Genomic DNA, 23893 nt, shown 5'->3' with positions numbered 1-23893 from the left:
CTCGGGAGACCCTTCCTCAAGTCTCAGGAAATCATGACCACCCAAGAATCACAAGAAACCATACCTGGATGCAATCAGCAGAGGTTTATTGGAGAGAGTTGGCTAGCCAAAGTCAAAACTACTCGTCCATGCAGGAACAGAATTTTGACAAAAGGCCAGCAAGCTGAGGGGTTTCTTTTATACGGAAAGGGAGGAATTTTCACGCAGTTACACATGATTGGTTGTATTTTTGCGCTGTTACACACGATTGGTTGCTTTACAAAGTTTGAACACCAATAGGTTGTAACACTGGAAAGACTGGTGTGTGTGTGTGTGTGTGTGTGTGTGTGTGTGTGTGTGTAACCCAGAACAGTGGAACATTTCAGAGGAACCTACCCTAAATGATCATTACCAACTATTTCAGGTAAACTATTTTTCACTTCTTCCGGCTATAGCCCTACCTAGATGGCTTGTATCTTTGTGGTCAGGAATGTGTCTTCCTGCCTTGGGCTTTTCCCACCCACAGGTGGGGTCTACTCCCTGAGGCTTGAGGGATGTAATCCAGTATGTGTCCTCTGATTCAGGGATAATGTCCTCCACCCAGAATGTGTCCTGGGACAGTGAAGGCCTGAAATCTTACTTTCAGTTCCACGTTCTGGAACCTGCACTTTTCTTACCCAGGTCTAAGGGCAAAGAAAAAGTCTACATATTTCATAAAATGGTCTTTATAATTTTTCACTTTACAACAACAAGGTATTGCCACATTTCCTATGCATTGACTCTATCAATATCAGTACAATAAACACAAATAATAAGTTGCTAATTACCAAGGAAATAAGCATAGCAATAAGTACATCATTATTCATGAGTTATAGGACCTGAGTCCTTATGACTGCAGTTTCCAGCAGCTCAGGTCCAGAGAGTTCTTGACCACAAAGATAGGGGCGTTGGTCTCTTGGCAGCTGCTTTGATGGTGCAGCAAAGTGCTCGGTCTCTCGGCTGCAGAGGAGGCCTGAACAGAGGATCACACTAGCCAGTCATGGCTACCAGTGTGATAAAGTGCTCCGGTTGGGGCTCCTCTTTTATGCTTGAATTGGGTTACTGCTGACATGCAAGTCAGATAACCAGATGCTTCTGGTTATCTCTGGGCTATGACTTCATTGCAGGTGAACTTTTGATTATCATAGTAGTTTAAAACATGTCCAAACATGTTTTCTGGACTTGTCCAGACTTGTTTTCTTTCCTATTACAAAAAAATGGAGTCAGCTCTGTTAAGGGCCTGCTCCTTACAAACATTCTACACCTAAAGAATTATTTCAGCAAACACATAAATATTGCCACTGGTTCCACCTGAGTGGCAGGGTGGTTCTGTAGAGTGAAAAATTACAAAGACCATTTTGTGAAATATATGCAGGCTTTTTCTTTGCCCTTAGACCTGAGCAGAAAGAGTGCAGGTTCCAGAATGCGGAACTGGATGTAAGATTTCAGGCCTTTACTGCCACTGCCCTGGGATACATTCAGGAAAGAGCAACATTCCTCAAGCCTCAGGGTGAGGAAGTCCCAAAGCAAGAAGACACATTCCTGACCACAGAGAAAGATGCAAGTCATCTGGGTGGTTCCAAGAACTAGCTAACTTTCCACTGTTCTTGGTTACGCCCCCCCCCCCCCTTTGAGGTTTTTCCAGTGTTACAGTCTGCTGATGTTTAAAATTTGTAAAACAACCAATCATGTGTAACCACGTGAAAATTCTACCAATCATGTGTAACCGCGTGAAAATTCCTCCCTTTCCCCACCCTGTGCTATAAGAAAAGCCCCTCAGCTTGCTGACCTTTTGTCAAAATTCTGTCCTGCGTGGTCGAGCAGTTTTTACCTTGGCTAGCCAACTCTCCCCAATAAACCTCTGCTGATTGCATTCAGGTATGGTTTCTTGTGATTTTTGGATGGTCGTGATTTCCTGAGACTTAAGGAAGGGTCTCCCGAGATTGGGGGTCTTCATTTCCAAATTATAAAACATGGAACTAGGTTTTGACAGCCTTTAAACAGGCTCTAAAAAGATGGCATTTCCATACCTGTATGGCCTCTGTGCTCACTTATATACCAGGCTTTAAACCCTTTATTTGATAAAAGAAAATTGATAATGAATCTATAATTCTGAATCAGATGATGAAATAGTAGCATCTAAACGTCAACATAAAGAATTATGAAAATTGAGCAATTAGCTCATAATATGTGCATTTCTGTGATAAATAAGGAATGCAATCCTACTTATAATCCTTATGAAAATAAATCAATAAAAGCTCCCTCTTCCCCCCCCCCAAGATATGAAAGCATTTTTTGTAACTGTGACTCAAATTACCCCAAACTGTTTCAGTATCTTCAAGGAAAATACACTGTAGTCATACTCTATTAACTTATGAAACTTTTTCAGATTTTAAACAGGTTACTTATGGAATATATTCCATTTATGTAAAAAGAATTTTACAAGGACTCACCCCTAATTACTGCTTAACCTCAAATGACTGGGAGGTGTTAATGAGAGCCATTCTAGAAGCCAGAGCTATTTACAATTCTAAACATGGCAGCAAAAGCTAGTATTTTAGCTGGAGAAAAGTCAAGAAAATATTGTGACTACCACTGCAGTTTAAATCAAGGACACCCTGTTGACTTTTGAGTAGGGAATTCCGTGTCCCTGATGCCCTGGGTTGTCAGTGTTCTGTGCTGGGTGAGGGCCCTGCCATTGTTTGTCTGATCATTAATGTTTGTAGTTGTTAAGGCAAAGTGAATCCCAGTTGGGACTCCCTTAAAACGTAGTTGTGTTGTCCTGTATTTGTCTGTGTGTATAAGTTTTGTTGTAGTTCTGTCTCCCAGCTCTCTCATGGAGCTTGCTTGTCCCTCTAGTTGACTTGTTCAATCAAGTCTACTGTTTAAGTCCCACAGAATCTCATCTCTGAGCCTTTCTTTGTTCTCTCTTTGTACTGCTTCCTCTTTCTGGTCACTTGATTCAGTTTTGCAGGGATTCAGATGTATTTTGGAAATGGATAATATTGTTTTATGCTGTTGTACTTTATTAAAAAGCTGGCTCTGGAGTTGGGTATGGCCCACCCTCTCCAGACCTAAGCATGCTTTTTAAAAATTTTCCTCAAATCTCTGTGCTGTCAAAAGGCCATTTGACTCTGGGACAGAGACAAAACAAAACATCAGAACAGCTGGTAGAACACACTATGGCTTTAGTACTTGGAAGGTAGAGGCAGGTGGATCTCTGAGTTCCAGGCCTGCCTAGTCTACAGAGTGAGTTACAGGACAGCTAGCTACACAAGGAAACCCTGTCTCAAAAAGCAAAAGCAAAAGCAAACAAAACCAAACCAAATGGTAGACTATTCTCAATAGATAAAAGAGTAATATAAACCCCATTTGTCTCCATTTTGAGGATCAGGCCTGATTACAAAAAAGGCAGTAAGGTACCAGTTTCAGGAATAGACCATAAAATTCAGAACAAGATCATAAACCCTCTCACCAAGAACTGGGGATAACTCTAAAAATGGGGAAATACCTTATCTCAGAATGGGACATCTGAGCTGGGAAGCCCTCTTTTTTTTACATGGTTGAATGTTCATGACATAGGAATGTAGGCCGCTGATCACCTGTAACCCTCTAGCACCCACCAACAAAATTTTAGAGTATTTAATCCTTCTAGAGAGTTTACCTGGTTCCCTAGAAGGTGTTCATGCCTTTGTCTGCAGTCTCCATTTAATGTGTAAGGGCCCTCGATTCACTGAAGAATGGTACCCCTTGCTCAAATAGTATGCAAACGCAATGAGTGTTTTATTCTGCAGAAGTCCAGCTGGGATCGCCCATTACCAGGAAAGAGACCCCCCCCCCCCCCAAGTGAGCTTGCAGGCCTGATTTAAAGCACCTTCAGAGAATCCCAAGGTAGGTGGGCTTTGTCTTACTTTATCCCTAAAGACATTCCATTACCAGGCTTGGGGACTGGCTGGAAACAGCTGACCCATTGTCCTTGTTCCAGGCCAGGTTGTGCAGCATTTTCTGACTAGCTGCCTGAAGCCTGGATTTTTAGGCCTAATCTCCTGAACTGCTAATTTGAAGCCTGTCATGGAGTCAGCCTCTCTCATCATTTGACACCTCTCCCCGCCCTCGCCCTCCCCCAGATAGCTTTAAATGATCATATAAAAAACTAATAATCTGACAAGGACCAGCCTTGGCTTGAAGAGGGGTTCTGAGAGAAGGGGTGTTTTGGAGCCAGGAAACAAGGGACTCGAAGTCAAGTCATGGGTCCACGATTGGCGGCCTATGTTCTGCTAGAGACACCTTTCCCTGCTTCCTCTCTGCTCTGCTTTCTTTCTCTCTGAAGGGTTCCAGACAGTCCTCTCTTTTTATTCTGTTGGACACAGTTCTCCAAGTGGTTCTCACCCTCCCTCCCTCCTCCTCCTCCTTTCTCCTCTTCCTTCTCCTTCTCTGTCTCTCTCTCTCTCTCTCTCTCTCTCTCTCTCTCTCTCTCTCTCTCTTTCTCTATCTCTCTCTCCCCCTCCCCACTCTTTCTTGTTCTCTCTTGCTATTCTAAAAACTTTCTCTGAAAAGCTCATCTCCGGCAGATCAGAAACCCATTCTTTTATTTATTTTACATATCAATCCAGTCATTTACTCCAGGTTTCCTTTTGATTATCTTAGGAAACAGCATCCTGTGACCCCAGCCCTTTGATTCTTAGGAGACAGCAAACACACATTTTCTTGTAACAATGCAAAAGAATTCAGAGATCTGCCTGAAAAAGACCATTTTATGAATTATATACAGGTTCCTCTGAAATGTTCCACTGTTCTTGGTGTGTCGTCCCCCCCCCTCCCGTCTTTCCAGTGTTACAGCCTGCTGGTGTTCAAAATCTGTAAAGCAACCAATCATGTGTAACTGCTCGAAAATTCCTCCCTTTCCCTACCCCATGCTATAAAAAACCCCTCAGCTTGCTGGCCTTTTGTCAAAATTCTGTTCCTGTGTGGACGAGCAGTTTTGACCTTGGCTAGCTAACTTTCTCCCTAATAAACCTCTGCTAATTGCATCCAGGTATGGTTTCTCGTGATTTTTGGGTGGTCCTGATTTCCTGAGACTTGAGGAAGGGTCTCCTGAGTTTGGGGGTCTTCACTTATATTTTTGTATAGTTGAAAAATTATATATTTTAGAACTCATGTTTTTAGAGTTCTTTTCTGCAGCCTTAAGGGCTGTCATGAAGGTCCCAATGTTTACCATTTTGTGAAGACATTAGTCACACCTTTGCCTCCTGTTAACTCTGTTAACTCATTAACGTTACCAGAGAGGACATTCTTTGGAGGAATGTGAAAATATGTACATTATTATACAAACAAGCTTTATGTCCACGGCAGCCATGGACACTTTTGGAGGTCCATGTCCGCTGGCCCTGTCCCAGGGGCAGGCAATGTGTCATTCTGTCCCCACTAAGGCCATGCCAGACCTGAGGAATAACCAATATTCAAACACAAGTGTATTTAGTGTTTAAAAGTAACATATGCTATTATTGGTCCTAATGAAGAGCTCCAAACTCCGGAGACCCTTCCTCAAGTCTTAGGACATTGCAGCCACCCAAAAATCACAAGAAACCATACCTGGATGCAATCAGCAGAGGTTTATTAGGGGAGGAGCCGGCGGTCAAAAATGACAAGCTCTTTAGCTCCAAGAGCAGGGTTTTGGCCTAGAGTGGTGGGTTAAAGGGTCTTTTATAGCATGGGGTGGGGGCAGGAAGGCATTTTCGCGCGCTTACACATGATTGGTTGTTTTACAAATTTTGAACATAGCACTGGGAAGACCAAGGGAGGGTTAACCAAGAACAGTGGAACATTTCAGAGAATCTAGCCCAAATGATCTAGAGTCATGTGAGATCACTCTGCACACTCATTCTTCTCAAAAATGTGGTTTTCATCATGCTATTGTGTCCTATCCTGCCATTTCAGATTACTATCTTTACTTTTTCTGGCTATAGGGCTATGGCCCCACCTAGGTGGTAGCATCTTTATCTGTAGTCAGGAATGCCTTCCTGCCTTGGGCAAGGCTTGGGGAATGCAATCCAGCAAGTGTCCTTCACCTGGAATGTGAAGGCCTGAAATCTTATTTTCAGTTCCGAGTTCTGTAAGGCGAAAAATCTACACATATTTCATAAAATGGCCTTTATAATTTTTCACTCTACACTATCATTAAGCATGAACCTTTTGACTGAGTACTGTATATACTCTAAATACTTTATATACTGATGCTAATACATTAAGAATTACATTGGATATTCTTACGAAAAAGAGAGATATTTCTAAAGTCTTACAAAGCCCATACTTCTCTGTGCAAGAGGCCAAGTTTCCAGCTATTATTACAATCTTGTCAGATCTTTTCCCAACCCTTAAACATAATTACAGACTCACAATATGCAGCATATACTGTTCAGCATATTCACACTCTTTTTGCTTATCATGATGATATAGAAACATTTCTTTCATTTTCACAGTGGTCCACTACTAATTCATCACATTAATATACATTTTATTATGCATATCAGAGCATACACCAATCTCCCTGGCTCTATGGTCAATGCTAATCAATTCTCAGATTCTTTAATCAATATATACCAATTATATTCTTGTACTTTTTTTTTCTGAAGCTACTAAATTTCAAGTAGATACATATATTAACTGGGAAGGTTGCAAAGAAAATTTCCTGTAACTCAAGGAATGGTAAAAGTAATAACTTTAAATTGTGAAGCTTGTCAAACATTTCATAGGCCTTGATTGCCTTCTGGTAATGATCCCAGAGGTAATATATCAAATGAGATATAGCAACTGAATGTAATCTACATTAATATTTTTGAAGCTGCAATATTTACATAATTCTCTAGATACATTTTCAGCATTTCAATGGACCACTGCATTCAGTAATGAAAAGGCTTTAACAGTTATATTACATTTTTAAAAAGCTTTTAATGTTATGAGTATTCCTCAACAAAATAAGATGGTGAATGGTCACAGAATCTTAAAGAACTTTTACTTTGTTGAAATATTAAACATACAATGAGTATCCCTTAGGAATCTCAAGGACAGGCCAGCATAAAACTTCTAATAGAATATTAAAGGAGATGTTAAACAAAGGGGAAAGATGGCCCTTAATTCTAGAAACATATTAGATTCAGTAATTACTTTAAAACTTTTGAATTATAAAAATGATGATCTTATTCTCCCTAAAATTCAGCTGTTACTGGAGACAGTGTTGAGGGTAATATATTACAAACTATTTAATATAATGAGGAAAACTTAGAAATGGAAAAAAAATAAATGTTATAAAATGGGAATAGGGTATGTTTATGTTTCCACAGATTTAGATGATCATTGGTTTCTAGAAAGGCAGATGAAACTGGGAAATCCTCATGTGACCAGTGTGTCTCTGATGTGCCTTCTCACCAAATGGCTTATCTGACTTCGGCTCAGACATCTAATACAATTTTGAAACCACTACCTTTCATAGTGGATTGTATGTTTCCTACCTGGGGGCAGTTGGAAAAATTAGCCAATGCAGGTGAAAAGATTTTTTTGTTTTGTTTTGTTTTTTTTTTTTTTGTTTTTTTTTTTTTGTTTGTTTGTTTGTTTGTTTTTTTGAGACAGGGTTTCTCTGTGTAGCCCTGGCCGTCCTGGAACTCACTCTGTAGACCAGGCTAGACTCAAACTCAGAAATCTACCTGCCTCTGCCTCCCAAGTGCTGGGATTAAAGGCGAGTGCCACCACTGCCGGGCCAAAAAGATGGTTTGTAATCTGGGATGAAATCAAGCTCTCCTCCTTGTGTTGGGGAAGGCCCTCCAGCAAGGCCATCCACACTAATGCCTCTAATTGGATTCCAGGACCCTATGATAGTAGAGGGTCTTTATTTTCCAATGAACAGGATTTAAATTTGAATTCACCATATGAAATAGGAATAGAAATACTTCATATTTGTATTGGACATGAGCATTGTTTGTAAAATATATCTAGGGGATGGTTATTTTGTATTTGAAATGGAACAAAAATTGAAAGGAAGAGGAAGCTGTTCATTTTAGTAGCTGAAGGATTTAAAGAAAACATTACTTACTACCTTTGATTCACCACCTTTTCCCCCTCGACACACTCCTGTTGTCTGTCTCAGAGTTAAGTGAGTGGATACATTGGGAACAAAGTAGAGGACCAGAAGTACATGTTCTTATGGCAGTTTCATAGATTGGAGCCCTGTAGGTTTTGCTCACACCAAACAGAAAGGCAAAGAGTTAAGATAGTTCTGTAATAATAATACCACCATCCATCCATAGTAATGGGTCTGAGGGGTTACTATGACATGGGGGTGGGATATCTCCTCCCCTGTCCATATGGAGGGAGGAGCTACTCAAGAATATCTTTGGAAATTATTATTGGCATTGTATAACTTTTGAGCCTAGAAAAGTAAATATTAGAATAATATTATTAACAATGAGACTATGTTCTCTTTTACCAAAAAAAAAAAAAAAAAAAAAAAAAAAAATGTATCTTAGCATGGCATGTATTCCTCTTCCTTATTTGTTCATGAGTGAAAGATCTACTTGAAATCAGTTTGAAAAATATGTGTCTTGTTTCAGTTGTTCTTTATAAATATGTTTAGACGCTAGAACTATTGTTAATTTGAACTCCCAGAGAATTTATGTACTTTGCGCTTAGGTTAGTGTTTGGATGCACATTCAGATGGACAGAGCTTGGCAAGAATCTTCTTCCATGTCTATGCTTTCTCATATACTGGATCAAACGAAGAAAAGGACTGATTATTGTCATCCTGTTGGGAATGATTGCCATCACCACCATGGCCTCCTCTGCCGGGATAGCCCTACATCAAAGCATTCAAATATACTGTATATTCTAAGACTTCATTCTGACTCAGGAAACGTCTGAAACAGGCAAAGACATAGAGATAGTATACTGCATGCTGAAATCACTGACTTAGAGTCAGCTGTGATTATGTTAGGTGACCAAATGTTTAGTTTACGAAGGCACTTGTCACTAAGATGTGATTGGAATGTGACTCAATTCTGTTTCTCCTCTGCACTGGAACGAGACCTTATTCCCTTGGGATAAGGTTAGAAAACACTAATTAACTTATGGTAGTCTGATTCAGGAAATATTAAGTTATAGTCTGATATTATATATTTGCACAACCATTGTATGAACTATTTGGTGATAAATTATTGATAGGTATTTATTACTGGTGACTTTGGGTATGTTAAATCCATTTGATCAACTTAAGACTGTAAGCTCTTCCTATCCTGGAATCTTTGTATTGATTACTTGCTTGTTTTTGTTATTTTTAATAGTGTGACACAAAAAACCTTTCCCACCATCAAAAAAGTAAATCAACATTGACCATATGTATTCAACATTATATTACAAAATATGGTTAAACAGAGAAGGGGAAATGAAGATTTGCTGAATTGATGTCATGCCAGGATAATACATTTGCTAGACATTCCTTAAAACAAGAGGATGTTTGCATAATTAGGCAGCCTACTGCCTTCACACTCCAGCAAGTATTTCTTTGACAAGGTGTCATGTTTTTCAAATTGATTTTCTGGGAAAAGGTTCAATTAGTAACATTAAAAAAAAAAACTATTTATTTTGTATAGTAAAAATAAAAAACCCCTAACATTATAGTTTGGTGCCTTATGCACTGTTTATTTTGTAATCAGTGATGTAACAGTATAATATGATTAAGACCAAAGCCTTTGGACTCTGCTTCCCACATAAGCTGAGTTCTTTCCCCTTTTTAATGCTGATCTTTCACACAAAATTTTGGCCCAAACCTAAGCCCATGAGCCTTGTTACTGCCCTCTGTCAGTACTTTCTCTTCCTCCTCCTACTAAAAGAGAATAAGAATACTTAGAGAATTATGTTCTCATAAATTTTTCTTTATGAAAAATTTAGTGAAGCGTAGAATTTTTACACAGGTTCTTTCCCTCTTTATTGTATCTGTACTGTCATATAGTATCTGACAACAAAGATGGCATAGGAAACACACACCTAAAATATAAAGCAAATTATGTCAGACACGAAAGAGCAAATTTCTGTTTCCCAAAAAAAGATTTCAGAGGTTCTGTGCTTCCCAATCACCTGAGCCGATCTTTATCACTAAGTAGTCTTTGCATAATATTTTTATATTTTCATTTATCGATATTATTAAAATTTGTAATCACACAGTATCTAAACTTCAAAACAAATTTGGTTTTATTAAATGATATTGTATGTGAACCTCCTGAAACATGATTCTGAAATTAATTTATTTCAGCTGTTTTTTTCTGTGTATGACATGTATGACATGCATTGTTAATTTACCCCGATTAGTTCATAAAAAAAACAAAAAAAAAAACAAAAAAACCCAAAGGAACATGTAATTATTTCCACTAGTTTGTCTGAAAGAATGCCATGTCTCCTAAACAAAAAATGCAAAACTATCTCCTGGTACTTATGTGCTCAAAATATGAGAACAGCTGGAAGTCACTAGAATAAACTAATCATATAAAAATGTACCGTCAAAAGAACTGAGCAAAATGAACGCATTGTAAGAGCCTTTTCATGTAGATTCCAGAAAAAGATTTTAAAATGCTTCAATTAAGCTATTGCATAAACTGAAAAGCCCATTTTGATTATACAAGGTGAGAATGCAGAAGCAGCAGACAAAAGGTTTCAGACTTTAAATTTGTTCTGTCTCAGAAACTACTAGTAGACACTGAGCAGGAAAGGACACAAAGAATTGTGGGGAAACAAACGCCAATCTCTGGCGCTTAGTTTTGAAATTGCCCGCGCAACGCAGTGACTGGCTAATTAAGCCACTATCACGTAAAACTTTTGGTATAATAATCCAAAGGAAAAAAATGAGACTTGCTTACATAACTGTATCCAAAAGCAGTTAGTAGTAGGTGCTATCTGTACACGTTTCTCCAGAGACTAAATTTATAGTGTGGAAAGGAACTAACGGTTTCTTTACTAGGCATGAATTTCACCAAGCCTACTGAATTGATTCATTCCTTTAGTCTTAACCTTTCTAAGAAAGTCACACAAAAAGTGCCACGCCCTTCCAGTAAGGTGAGTGGCTCTGAAAAGAGCCTTTGGGTTTGTTTTGAGTTAAGACAACTCACTTGGAGCTAGTGTACTTGGTGACGGCCTTGGTGCCCTCGGACACGGCGTGCTTGGCCAGCTCCCCGGGCAGCAGCAGGCGCACGGCCGTCTGGATCTCCCGGGACGTGATGGTCGAGCGCTTGTTGTAATGCGCCAGGCGCGACGCCTCGCCCGCGATGCGCTCGAAGATGTCGTTCACGAACGAATTCATGATGCCCATGGCCTTGGACGAGATGCCGGTGTCCGGGTGCACTTGCTTCAGCACTTTGTACACGTACACCGAGTAGCTCTCCTTGCGGCTGCGCTTGCGCTTCTTGCCGTCCTTCTTCTGCGCCTTAGTCACGGCCTTCTTGGAGCCCTTCTTCGGGGCGGGAGCGGATTTCGCGGGCTCGGGCATGTCGGATACAGCAAACTATCACAAACAGGAAAGAAAGGAACAATTGTAATGTCTCTGCACAGGCTGCCTTTTAAACTAACTTGTGACTATAGTTATCGCGCGTTAGCAATCGTCATCCACTAAGTATCCAATCATAGCAAGAGATTTTCAAATCAACTGTGTTATTGGTCTAAGTAAAATGGTTGTATTTAACCAATGAAATTGCTACTTTTTCACGCCTTGCGGTGACTATAAATAATACGAGCGTAGGTTTAGTCTTCTTCACTGAGCTGACTTTGTCTACTACCTTTATATCATGTCTGGACGCGGCAAACAGGGTGGCAAGGCTCGCGCCAAGGCCAAGACCCGCTCCTCCCGGGCCGGCCTGCAGTTCCCCGTGGGCCGCGTGCACCGCCTGCTCCGCAAGGGCAACTACTCGGAGCGGGTGGGCGCCGGCGCCCCGGTGTACCTGGCGGCCGTGCTGGAGTACCTGACGGCCGAGATCCTGGAGCTGGCGGGCAACGCGGCCCGCGACAACAAGAAGACGCGCATCATCCCGCGCCACCTGCAGCTGGCCATCCGCAACGACGAGGAGCTCAACAAGCTGCTGGGCCGCGTGACCATCGCGCAGGGCGGCGTCCTGCCCAACATCCAGGCGGTGCTGCTGCCCAAGAAGACCGAGAGCCACCACAAGGCCAAGGGGAAGTAAGACCTTTGCACAAAGCACACTTGGAAACCACCAAAGGCTCTTTTCAGAGCCACTTACAAAAACACTAGGAGGAGCTGTGCTTCTTAACTGTGGATGGAGTGAACCCAGACCTGGTTCTAATTACTGCCTCCAAAGAAGTGATGTTAGCCATTTATACAAACTAGTGAGATTCTAATTTACAGACCAGTAACTACTATGTTAACATTTTAAGCCATGAGGTTTGCTTGTATTAAAGATCACTGTGTATGTTTGCTAATAGGATTGTTCCTTTGTCCCCTCAGCATTTACAGGATCCCTTAAACATCATTTCTTTAGACCCGCCCCGGCTCCCAGGGATTCGACTAGACCTTAGGGAATGGGGCGAAATAATTAAAGGACCAGAGGCACAAAGAATGAGCAAGTCTGGGTTCTGATCAAGCTCTGAACCTTTAATTTTGGGGCCAGGTTATAAAGACAGCAAACCGGGAAGTTTGGGCGAGGGTCATTGCTTAGGGCTATCCTACTATTGAATCCTTATTGTCCACTGTCATATCCTTATTGCCCTAGACCATCCCTTTGTAACCGGCTCCCAGGAAATGCCAGAAGTTATTTAAGTTCCTGGGACCTGAGACCTGTGAACATCCTTTCTTAAACTTGTATTGACTAGTCTTTCTAGAACAGCAGGTAGTTACCTGGGTTTGGCTCCTGGCATAAACCTTAGGCATGTGTTTAGTTTTATAACCTCTTTCAACTTTGCCTTTGTTTTACATTGCAGAAGAATATTTTTGTAAAGACCATTGAACGTATATGTAAAAACTTACTATGGCACAGGGAGGCTGAGGTTAAAGAAAAGAAAGATTAAAAAAAGGTTTCTGGTGCCAGTATACTTTAAAAAGTAATGGAGAATACACAATTTAGTATATTTCTATTTATCCCGAGTCAGTAGAAGAAATTAGCAGAAAGCAACTCCAGAAAGGTTTAACTAGAGTTATATATTATCTGAAAACAATGGGGATGGAGAAGTGGCTGAGTTAAGAACAATTGCTGGTCCTGTCAGAGGTTTATAGTTTAACTCCTAGATAACATCAGCTTCCAGGGTAGGGGTGGGTGTCACTCATGCTATTCTGGCGTCCCGGGCACTGGCACAGAGACACCAAATTTACACAGGAATTGAAAAAATGAAATAAAGGGCAGAGAGCAACTAGAATTGAAGGCCTTAGTCTCGCTGCCATCCCACAGGTTGAGTATCCAATACCTGTTAATGTCCTGCACCTAACTACGGTTACATGGACTGAACAACACACACTTCACCCTTGTTCATGTGGAACTTGATTGAAGACATGATCAGATCACCAATCAAAAACCTTATATATCCTGTTGGGTCTTCCAGCCTGTTTGTTATTCTATCATCAACTCTTTATGTTTGGCAGTATTCAAATGACAGATTTGAAACTCAGAAGAATAAAAAACTCTTCTTTTGTCACTTTTTATTGTTGGTTTTCTTTTTCTCATGAGACTTTCCCTTCTTCAGAGAAAGCAGAAACATGGGCATACCTCCAGAACACCTAGAGAAAAGTGCCAGCATTTGGGTTCAAGCCGAACTCATTGTTTAACCTGGATTCCTAAAATAGCCCTTTGCTTTCTTCTGGGATCCACACTCTTACCAAAGCCAGTGTTCATCATAGTCTTTGTTTTCTCTACTGAGCTGAGATGACAGTCTCTACCGTGCTTCCTTTCTCTGATACAGCCCTAAGATTCTTTATGGTTTGTCTTTGCCCACCTCCCTGACTTTGACTTTGGGTCATCACCCCTGCATAGTTGAACGCGCGCGCACACACACACACACACACACACACACACACACACACACTACCACAGAGAGAGACAGAGAGACAGACACACAGAGAGACAGAGAGACACACAGACAGAGCCGGACAGACAGAGAGATGGAGAAACAGAGACAGATAGAGACAGAAAGATAGAAAGAAAACCAAACCAAACCAAACCAAACCAAACCAAACCAAACCAAACCAACCAACCAACCAAACAAACAAAAAAAAACCCCAAAAAACAAACAAACAAACAAACAAACAAACAAAAAAACCAAAAACAATCCACACATCTCTCACCTGAAAGGGAATAAGAAACACTGAATACTAGAGGTATCTCCAAATTTTATGCTCCAGCATGGAAAGAGGCTTATGAAGTTACACAACAAAGTCATAAGGAAAGATAGGCTTAAACACATTGGTGGGCACATCAGAGACACATTTACAGCAATGCAGGAGAATCTTTTCTATAGATTTCAGCTACTATCGGATGACATTCTTGGGATTTAGATTGGTGAAAACTACTGGTCTGCTATGTTGCGGTTACAAATATTTTTTTTTTCTATTAGTCACAAAGTGTCAGATATAGAGAAACACATTCAGGAGCATAAAGGGTAATCAAAGAAAAGACAACCAGCCTCAGGACTTTTGACACTCCAATTTCACTGTTAAATTCATGTGCCTCTCATATATGTAGCTCTCTCGTCAATCAACTAGTCTTTGAAGATATAGCTTCTTTCCATGAATTTTCTTAGTTTAGGAGTTGTGTGGAAAAATTTTCAGATTTAATAAAAATGTGTTTTTCATTTTGCTTGTACTGTACAGAGAGTATTGTGCATAGCAGTCACAGATGAACCCCCAGCCTCAAAGATTTTATTCAAACTTCACAAATGCACTTGGATATTTTCTGGGAAATATTGGTGAAAGTCGATTAAATAGAAAGTATTTGAGAAGAAAAATTCACTTAAATGTGAAAAATGACTTTAAACAACCAAGTTCTCACTAGTACAGTTATTAAGACGGGTTTTTGAAAATTTTAACTGAAAAAAGAAATCATTTGAAATGTGGTCACTGTAGAGAAGGAACACAAGACAACTCAGCACGGTTTACATGTTACAAAGTAGGCAGTGACCACCAAACCACCTTAGCAGCCGCCTGCAGTGTCCACTCTGAACGGCATAACGGGTTGTTAGGCGGCCGCATGGCTTTTTGTAGTTTGTACAATGTCAGTGCATTGATTGAGCGCTCGATTCTCCAAACTCTTAAAACAGGGTGAGGAGCTAGAAGCACAGACAGGGAAACAAGAAACAAGAGGCGCCTTTTTTTTTTTTTTTTTTTTTGGTTTAAGTTTTCCCCTCCCCCACGGCGGCAGGAGCAACTTCCCGCCTCCTCCCTGCTGGTTCTCATTTCGGTCCGCCCCAGGCACTATAAAAGCCGGCGCTCAGGCTCGGTGTCAGCATATCTGCTCTCGGCAGCTCCTCAGAGTGCAGTCATGTCTGGACGTGGTAAGGGAGGCAAAGGGCTCGGAAAAGGCGGCGCCAAGCGCCACCGCAAAGTCCTCCGGGACAACATCCAGGGCATCACCAAGCCCGCCATCCGCCGCCTGGCCCGGCGCGGAGGAGTGAAGCGCATCTCCGGCCTCATCTACGAGGAGACCCGCGGTGTGCTGAAGGTGTTCCTGGAGAACGTGATCCGCGACGCCGTCACCTACACGGAGCACGCCAAGCGCAAGACCGTCACCGCCATGGACGTGGTCTACGCGCTCAAGCGCCAGGGCCGCACCCTCTATGGCTTCGGCGGCTAAGCTGCTCAGCTAAATACTCTTCGCTAAAGGTCCTTTTCAGGACCACCACATCTTTAAAGAAGGAGCTAACACTTTTTCAAAATTTGTTAATCTCAATCCATATTTAATCTGAACTATTGCTAGTTAGAAGTTGTCCAATCATGACGAGTGTCCTTATTTACCTAATTTGCATGTGGTTATTCGAGTGACTACTAGGAAAGCTGTACAGTCCTGTCAACTGGTGTAAATTCAATTTGTATTCAGATCTTATGGTTATTGTAGGAGTTTTTAGACATTTTTACTGATATTACTGTAGTCACCCTCTCCCAAATTCATTTCATCCTCCTAAATCCCGCCCTCTGAAATGGTGTGTCCATACCCTCAAGTCATTTCATACCTTGCCACAGACCATTTAATAATTACATTAGTAATTTGTATATTAGGTTATGAAGAACGCGGTTGCTCCTTTCTTTATACTACATAGCTACTTTGGATGCAATAAAATTCTGAATGAAATGGATGCCACTTTTTGGGGGAGAATTTCTGAATTGAGTTTTCATAAACAAAACCCTTAAAATTATTTAAAAAACAAACAAAACGACAGAGTCCTACAGTTCATGAAGATACACTGTTAGAATATGCATTCAAAACAAAAGTATTACGTTTTACACTTCGACAGAAATATCAATAGAAAGGCCTGCCTTTAGTCTGTTGTGCAGTTTTCTTCATGTTATGTTGTACCCATTTCTACATTTTTTACATATTTACATTGATTGCATTCCACATATGAGAGAGCATGTGTTTTTTCCTGACATTGTGTGTTTTTTCTTAATATGTATTCTAATTCCATATATTTTCTTGTATGTTTTATGGCTTCATTTTTCTTTAGAGCTGAGTAATATTTAAGTTTGTTTACAAATTTTTCATTATCCATTTCTCTGGAGATGGGCAACTAGGTTGATTTCAATTCTTTGTTATTGTGAATAAAGCAGTAATTAACACTGAGGTAAAATATCTCTATGGTATGTATGGAGTTCTTTGAATATATGTGCAGGTATAAAATAGCTTTGCCATATTGGAGTTCTATTTTGAGCAATCTCTAAACTCATTTCCACAGTGGCTGTATTGATTTGTAACCCCTCTTAACAGTGAATTGGAGTTCCTTCTCTTCACATCCTTGCCAACATTTGTTGATGGTTTTCATCCATGTGAGATATCTCAGAGTAGTTTTAATTTGTATATCCCTGATGTCTTGGATTATTGAGCACTTAAAAATAGTTACTGGCCATTTGTCTTTCCTTTCAAAACTATTGGTCATTTGCCTTTGTTTTAAAATCTATTGATTGAATTGGCAGCTTTATTTTCCTAGCATTCAATTCCTGAATTCTTTGTAAACCCTGGACATAGACTTCAGTCTGATATTGAAAGGGTTAAAATTCTTCAAAAGCTCTTAACAGGCAGAGCAGAACTGTAGTGAGCCCACTGTTTCAGTGGCTACACACGTGCATTTTCCAAGATGGCGCTGGCCTCATGTTTCCCCAGCAGTAAACAATTATTCTGCGCAGCTGCTAGGCAGAAAGAGCGCCAAGTCACTGGCCTATCCCGAGGCGTAATATTGGGTGGTGAGAGAACAGCCATTCAGAAGTGAATACGTCACTCTAGGGTGTATTTAAACGAGCCTCTTCCGGTTTCTTCCGTCTTTCTGCTTTATCGTGTGGAGTAATAAAAGCTTCTCGTGGCAGTACACCCAATTACTGCCTCCCTGTCCTTATTCGCGGGTGAAAAGGGATTTTGGGGGGCGCTCGTTACACAGAACCAACGTGCAGGTCAGTTTGGTCGAGAACTCTGTGTTTCAGGAACTTGGCTGACCACAAGATAGATGGTTGACTACGTATAGGCTCTTAGAGAATAGCCTATACAAAATGTTCCCCATGACTGTTCCTTGGACCCTGTCACAAACTGAATAATGGGCTCAGACTTTCCACAGGTACTTTCCAATAACCCTCCTTTACTCCCCCTGGGTTGTGGTTTCCCCCCTGAGTTGTGTTTTTTGGCTTTAAATTCTCTCTGTCTCCAAAGCCCTGGGGTCAGACCCCATTGTCCCTGTGTGGGCTACAGGTCTTGACCTCAACATGTTGATCAAAATATACCTCTTGCTGATTGCATCAAGTTTGGTGTCTTGTGAATTAATGGGTGGCTGCAAATTCCTGAGGCTTGGGTGAGGTCCTCCCTTCGTGGGGGCCTTACAATATGTAGCTGGCATAGATTTAATCCCATTTTGTTGGCAGTTTTTTTGCTGTTCTGATTGTTTGCTTTACAGTAGAGAAACTTTTTATTTTCATTGTGTTCCATCTGTTGGAACTTGACCTTAGTTCCTGTGCTGTTTGTGTTCTATTTAAAACATTTTCCTACTACAATATCTTCAAGGGCATCCCCTGCACGTTCTTCTACAAGTTGAAATGTTTCAGAGCTTTGATGTATTTTGCACTGAGTTTTGCCCAAGATCAAAGATACAAAATCAGTTTTATTCTTCTAAGTTAGAAATCCAGCTTTACCAGAACTGTTGAACAGGCTTTTCCCAAAGTATGTTTTTCCCACTTTGTCAAAAATTAGGTGGGCATTTTTGCCTTTTTATTTCTAGGTCCTTTATTCTAGTTCATTGGATTGTCTACATGCCTATTTTTATGCCAACACCATGCTGTCACTATCACTATAGCTCCATAGTACAACTTGAGTTCAGCTGATGACTCCAGCATCTTTCTTACTCATTACAATTGCTTTGGCTTCTTTTTGTTCCATATGGGTTTTTGCATCATTTTTCTAAGCCTGTAAAGTGTGACATGGACATTTTCATAGGGGATTACATTAATTCTGTATATTAATTTTGGTACTTGTAAATATTTCTACAATATGATTTTTATATAAAGATTTATTTTTTTCACTCTCTGGTATCTTCTGTGGTTATATTGTAGGTGAGAAAGTTATAGACCATCATAATTATACATATAAGACCAAATTAGAGTTTTTATTTTTTTATTTTGGCCAGCAATGAAGAATGAGCTAGTGCCTAAGAAAGTCTCTTGGTGTTGGAAACTCAGGGAACTATGTTTTTAAAAAGCAAAAGACCACATAGACCACAATTACATCAATCTTATGTGAGGATCAGGGTAGACTTGCATCTCTCTGGGAAGAACAAACATGACCATTTTGATTTATATCTTTAATAGTTGTTTGAGTTTTGTTTAGTTTGTACAAACATTAATTATTTTGATTAATTCATCTGGACAGTGGTTGGGACATAGACAATGCAAACGTGTCCCCAAGGCAGACAAGGCCGTTGTGGAGGCTGAGAAGGGTCTATACAGACACGAAAATAGAGTCAGGACAAAAATGGCACTACCCTACTCACTTCATTGAGTGCTTTCTTTTTTTCAATATCTTAAAGTTTTTGTTGCAGAGGTCTTGGATTTTTGTTGTTGTTCTTGCTGCTACTGTTTGCTGCTGTTCAATATATTTCTGAATACTTAATTGGGAGTATTTTGAAGGACATGTTTTTCCTAATTACTTTCTGGGAGAGTGTGATGGCTATTCTTGATTGTCAGATTGACAAATCTAGAATGTACTACAATCCAGACATGGAGGGCATACCTGTAACCCAGATGCCTTTGACCCAAATACTGAGGCTTTTGATCCAGGTCTGGAGGTGGGATGGGACACACTCTTATTCCGGATCAACAAACACCTTTAATCTGTATCTGGAAGCACTGTTTTTTTTTTGTTTTGTTTTGTTTTTGTTTTTTGTTGTTGTTGTTGTTTTTGTTTTTTTTTCTATGCCTGTTTACACTTACTGGCCAGCATATCTGGATGGAACATAGTTCTTCAGGATTCCAGTTTATATAGAAGAACAACTGAAAACCCAGCCTTGTGGGATCGAGCAACTATTGGATTCTTGGAATTTATCCACAGCTGGCCATTCTTAGGTTAGTTGGACTGAAGCCTGAAAGTCATTCCAAAAAAACCATTTTCTTTATATAGAGAGACATTCCATAATTTCTGTGATTCTAGAGAACCCTGACTAATGGTGTCAGGAGTAGTTGGAAGCAGGATTAGTTATGAAAGTGTAGAAGTATCAGGATGAATCTTTTAAGTGTTTGGAATGAAGTTTTAACTTGCTGGCACCTTCTAATTCACCAGCATTGTCAGCTACTGAAGAAATCTATCACTTGTTCTCTCTCCTGGGAGCTCAGATAGTATTGAAAGCTCATGGTGGAAACTATATTTCAAACTTAAAGAGGTAAATGATTTTAATTATCTTGATCCATCAGTTATGTGTGGCAATGAATTTAGTGACCAGCTATATGAAACGTTTTACAGTTTGGGGGAAATAAGGAAAACACTTTTGCTCTTCAGTTGCTCTCAGTGTCTCTGGATACATTGACAAAGGGTAGGAATGATTCTCCATGAGCTCCAGATGCAAGTAAACAATCTAAAGGTTTCTAAGTGTGCCCTTGAAGAGGATCTTCTTTCCAGCAGCCAGAGAGCTCAAGTGGCAGAAAATTCAACTAAAGGTCTCATTATAAGGTTTCCTGGATTACAGCAAAAAATCCAAGTCTCAATCTCAGAGGGTGTCAGCAGTTAAAGTAAGGTCATTAATTGGCAAAGGATGGGATCCTATAACCTGGGGTGGGGCTGTGTGGTAGGACCCTATTGAAGCTAAAACCTCAGATTTTCAAGAGTTTACCTCACCTGAGGAAGTAGTACTTGAAGATCCCCAAACTCAGGAGACCCTTACTCAAGTCTTTGGAAATCACGGCCACCCAAAAATCATAAGACACTGTACCTGGATGCAATCAGCAGAGGTTTATTAGGGACAGTTGGCTGGCCAAGGTCAAACTGCTTGCCCACACAGGAGCAGAATTTGACAAAAGACAAGCAAGCTGAGGGGCTTTTTATAGCATGGGGTGGGGAAAGGGAGGAATTTTCACGTGGTTACACATGATTGGTTGCTTTATAATTTTTGAACATCAGCAGGCTGTACCAGTCAGTGGGGGCAGAGGGCAGTTCCTGTAGGCAGAAGCTTATCTAGGTTAGCAGAGCATCTAGTTAGACTTAAATTACAGCTTTCTGGAACACTGGAAAGACCTCAAGTGTGGGGGAGGGGTAACCAAGGAAACATAACATAAAAATAGTAGAAAGTACACTTATCTTTTGTAAGGATGTAACCTCGCCCAACCATTCATCTTGTGGTCAGCCAGTTCCTGGGACCACCCAGATGACTTGCATCTTTCTTTGTAGTCAGGAATGTGTCTTCCTGCTTTGGGCCTTCCCTACCCACAGGTGGGTTCTCTTCCCTGAGGCTTGAGGAATGTTAATCCAGCAAGTGTCCTCTGGCTCAGGGATAATGTTCTCTTTCCAGAATGTATCCGGGTCAGTGAAGGCCTGAAATCTTACATTCAGTTTGCTTTCTGGAACCTGAATTCTTTTGCTCAGGTGTAGGGGTAAAGAAAAAGCCTGTATATATTTTATAAAATGGTCTTTATAATTTTTCACTCTACAGTACCCTCAGGCCCACTGCTTGTAATATTGCCTTTTATACCTGAGAAAATGAATCCTTCATTGTCTGATTTTTCTCTGAAGGAAATATCAGCCAAGACAAATCTGATGTCCATCAAGGGTCACCTCTAGACCAACAACCAGACTTCAAGGCAAAGCAAGCTCCTCGACAGGATGAACAAGAAAGGAAGGGTTGTAACTTAGTAGTGATGTGTTTGTGTGTCATGTTGACAAGGGGTGAGTAGTTCTGGCTTGTTTTGTATGTCAACTTGACACAAGCTAGAATCATCAGAGAGGAAGGAACTTCAGAAGAAAAAAAAAACTTCCATGAGATGCAGCTGTAAGGCATTTTCTCAGTTAGCAATCAATGGCGGCAGAATCAGCCCATTGTGGATGGTGCCATCCCTGGACTGGTAATCCTGATTTCTATAAGAAATCCTGGTTTCTATAAGAAAGTATCTCTCCACGGCTTCTGCCTCTGCCCCTCTTCCAGGCCCTGTGTGAATTCCTGTCCTGACTTCCTTTGGTGATGAACAGCAATAGGGAATTGTAAGCCAAATAAATTCTTTCCTCCCCAACTTGCTTTTTGGTTGTGGTATTTCATTGCAGCAATAATAACCTTAATTAAGACTGCCAAGAACCATCTAGGATAGGCTAAAGGCTAGTAGGTGAATTTCCTTAAAGGTGGCCCACCATTTTTTTTTCATAGTCTGGGATGGGTGAGCTAGCTCTAAGAGACAAGGCCCAAAAGAAACTTTATCTCAGGATTGATTCTTACCTTGGATATGCCTTTCCTGTCATTATTAAATTAGTATAATACTCTCTGAACATTAGCTCACCCTACTGGGCTTATTTTCTGCAGACCAACAAAGATGTACTGTTTTTGTAGTGATGCTATGCAGACAAATGGATGGGTTCACAATTTCTAATAGTGATTCTATAGAATTCCTACAATTATACACATTTTTGAGCCATCTTTAGTAAAACTGAAATTAGGACTCTATAATCCTTCATGAGTCACGAACTATTTGCACTAGAACAGAAAGCAGGCGTGAAATAGATTTACCATCAAGGAAAATATTCTTTTAGGTTGTAAAATCATTGCCTGAAAACTAAAGTTCATAAAAGAGAAAGACAGTTTTATTGTAGGTGCAAGGACAGAAGATTAAATATTGACTGGATTTATCTATACAAAAGTTCAATACTAATGAGACATTGAGCAGATGATTTTCCCCTTAGGAAAACCGTCCAAATTTATACATAAGGATTTGCCTAGGGCCATGCAGGAGGAATGACAAGTGGCTTTAGAACTCATGGATGCAGCCCACAGGTCACCACAGCCACATGAGTGAGCCTCGGTGTGGCACAGCCCGAGGACTGTATGTCCTGAGGACTTCATGCTGTTATGGAGTTCTGCTGTGCTAGCTGTCCTCACATCCCTCTTAATCTAGAGTTCTATGAAAACTCTAAGGGGCTTCCAGGCCCTCACTGGGCAGTGTCTCTGGCACTCACAATCCTTGACTGCTGGGGGCGGGGGGAGGGGGGAGGCACCTCTGGCTTGGGTGAGAGGGGGGAGAGAATGCAGCTGCTTCTTTCTTCTCCTCCTCCATCAGATTCTTCTTGAGGCAGCCCCTATGCTACTGTTGCTGACTGCAGGTTGTCAGAAACTGGCACTTGCATCCCAGCCCTAAGACCAGCAAGGAGTTAAATAAATAGCCTTATACTATCCTAAAAACTTCTTCTGAGGATAAGAGACTGCTGGCTAGGGTGATTAACACCTGTAGCCTAACAGCAGAGGATTAGGCAATGTGGCCTTTGTTCTATCTCAGCAGGAACTGCTGGGCTCTAACTTGTGGCTGGGCTGCAGGAAGAAAAGACACTTAGAAAAGTTGCTATAGAGTTTATTAAGTGTAAAAACTATCCTATGAAAGTTATCCGAGGGGAAACGTGGAAGGTCCTGAGTGGGGAAGAAGAAAAGATTCTAACAAAGTAAAAATTCTAAGGGAGAAAAATTCTAAGCAGGGGAAAAGGAAAAGGAAAAGACGAAGGGCTCCTAACCAACTAACTGACTTCCTTATCCTTGTCTTCAGTACTTATGCATCTTTCAGAGTACATGGTCACATGTAACAAAGTTCATCACAAGTTCACACCAAAATTCAAATCATAAATTGAAATAGAAGTTTACAATACAGAATGTTTACATGAATACCCGTTAGGAGTAATTATCTAGCTAGGCATTCATCACCTGTCTAGCTCCCAGGTTCGCAGACAGTTTGAACTATAACTTAAGAAATTAGTGAAGTTTTGTATAGATAAACCCAGGCAATATTTTCTCTTCTGTCCTGGTACCTATAATAAATCGTAGATTCCCTCTAGTGACCTAGGTTGATTGGTTTACAACTTCTTGGAATGTGCTCTGAGCAGGAGAAGGTCTTGTTACTGTCTTTCTCAGGGCAATTAACTGATAACACTCCAGGGACTGGCAGAGTTCTCTTTGCAATTTCGACTATGCCTGAGGG

At 40.7% G+C, this 23893-nt stretch overlaps 3 protein-coding genes across 3 annotated transcripts; 2 read left to right on the top strand and 1 right to left on the bottom strand.

Annotated features, from left to right (window-relative positions):
- Positions 1 to 9153: 9153 nt before the first annotated feature.
- LOC117701965 (histone H2B type 1-C/E/F/G/I) lies at positions 9154 to 11593 on the bottom strand. Its single transcript, XM_076706344.1, has one exon. The coding sequence runs from the start codon at positions 11540 to 11542 to the stop codon at positions 11162 to 11164; it is 381 nt and encodes a 126-aa protein (XP_076562459.1). The 5' UTR covers positions 11543 to 11593; the 3' UTR covers positions 9154 to 11161.
- Positions 11594 to 11830: 237 nt separating this feature from the next.
- Positions 11831 to 13692, top strand: LOC117701964 (histone H2A type 1-B). The gene has a single exon (XM_076706343.1). It carries the CDS (start codon positions 11838 to 11840, stop codon positions 12228 to 12230), a length of 393 nt encoding a protein of 130 aa, XP_076562458.1. The 5' UTR covers positions 11831 to 11837; the 3' UTR covers positions 12231 to 13692.
- A 1789-nt stretch (positions 13693 to 15481) lies between these two features.
- On the top strand, positions 15482 to 16352 carry LOC117701971 (histone H4). Its single transcript, XM_034493372.2, has one exon. It carries the CDS (start codon positions 15531 to 15533, stop codon positions 15840 to 15842), a length of 312 nt encoding a protein of 103 aa, XP_034349263.1. The 5' UTR covers positions 15482 to 15530; the 3' UTR covers positions 15843 to 16352.
- The last annotated feature ends 7541 nt before the right edge of the window (positions 16353 to 23893 follow it).

The sequence above is a fragment of the Arvicanthis niloticus genome, unplaced genomic scaffold (genome assembly GCF_011762505.2).
Source record: "Arvicanthis niloticus isolate mArvNil1 unplaced genomic scaffold, mArvNil1.pat.X pat_scaffold_362_arrow_ctg1, whole genome shotgun sequence".
Classification (NCBI taxonomy): Eukaryota; Metazoa; Chordata; class Mammalia; order Rodentia; family Muridae; genus Arvicanthis; species Arvicanthis niloticus.
This window is presented reverse-complemented; position numbering and strand designations above follow the sequence as displayed.

Coding starts and splice junctions, on each gene's coding strand:
- LOC117701965 (XM_076706344.1), bottom strand. CDS start 11,542: ATGCCCGAGCCCGCGAAATCCGCTCCCGCCCCGAAGAAGGGCTCCAAG.
- LOC117701964 (XM_076706343.1), top strand. CDS start 11,838: ATGTCTGGACGCGGCAAACAGGGTGGCAAGGCTCGCGCCAAGGCCAAG.
- LOC117701971 (XM_034493372.2), top strand. CDS start 15,531: ATGTCTGGACGTGGTAAGGGAGGCAAAGGGCTCGGAAAAGGCGGCGCC.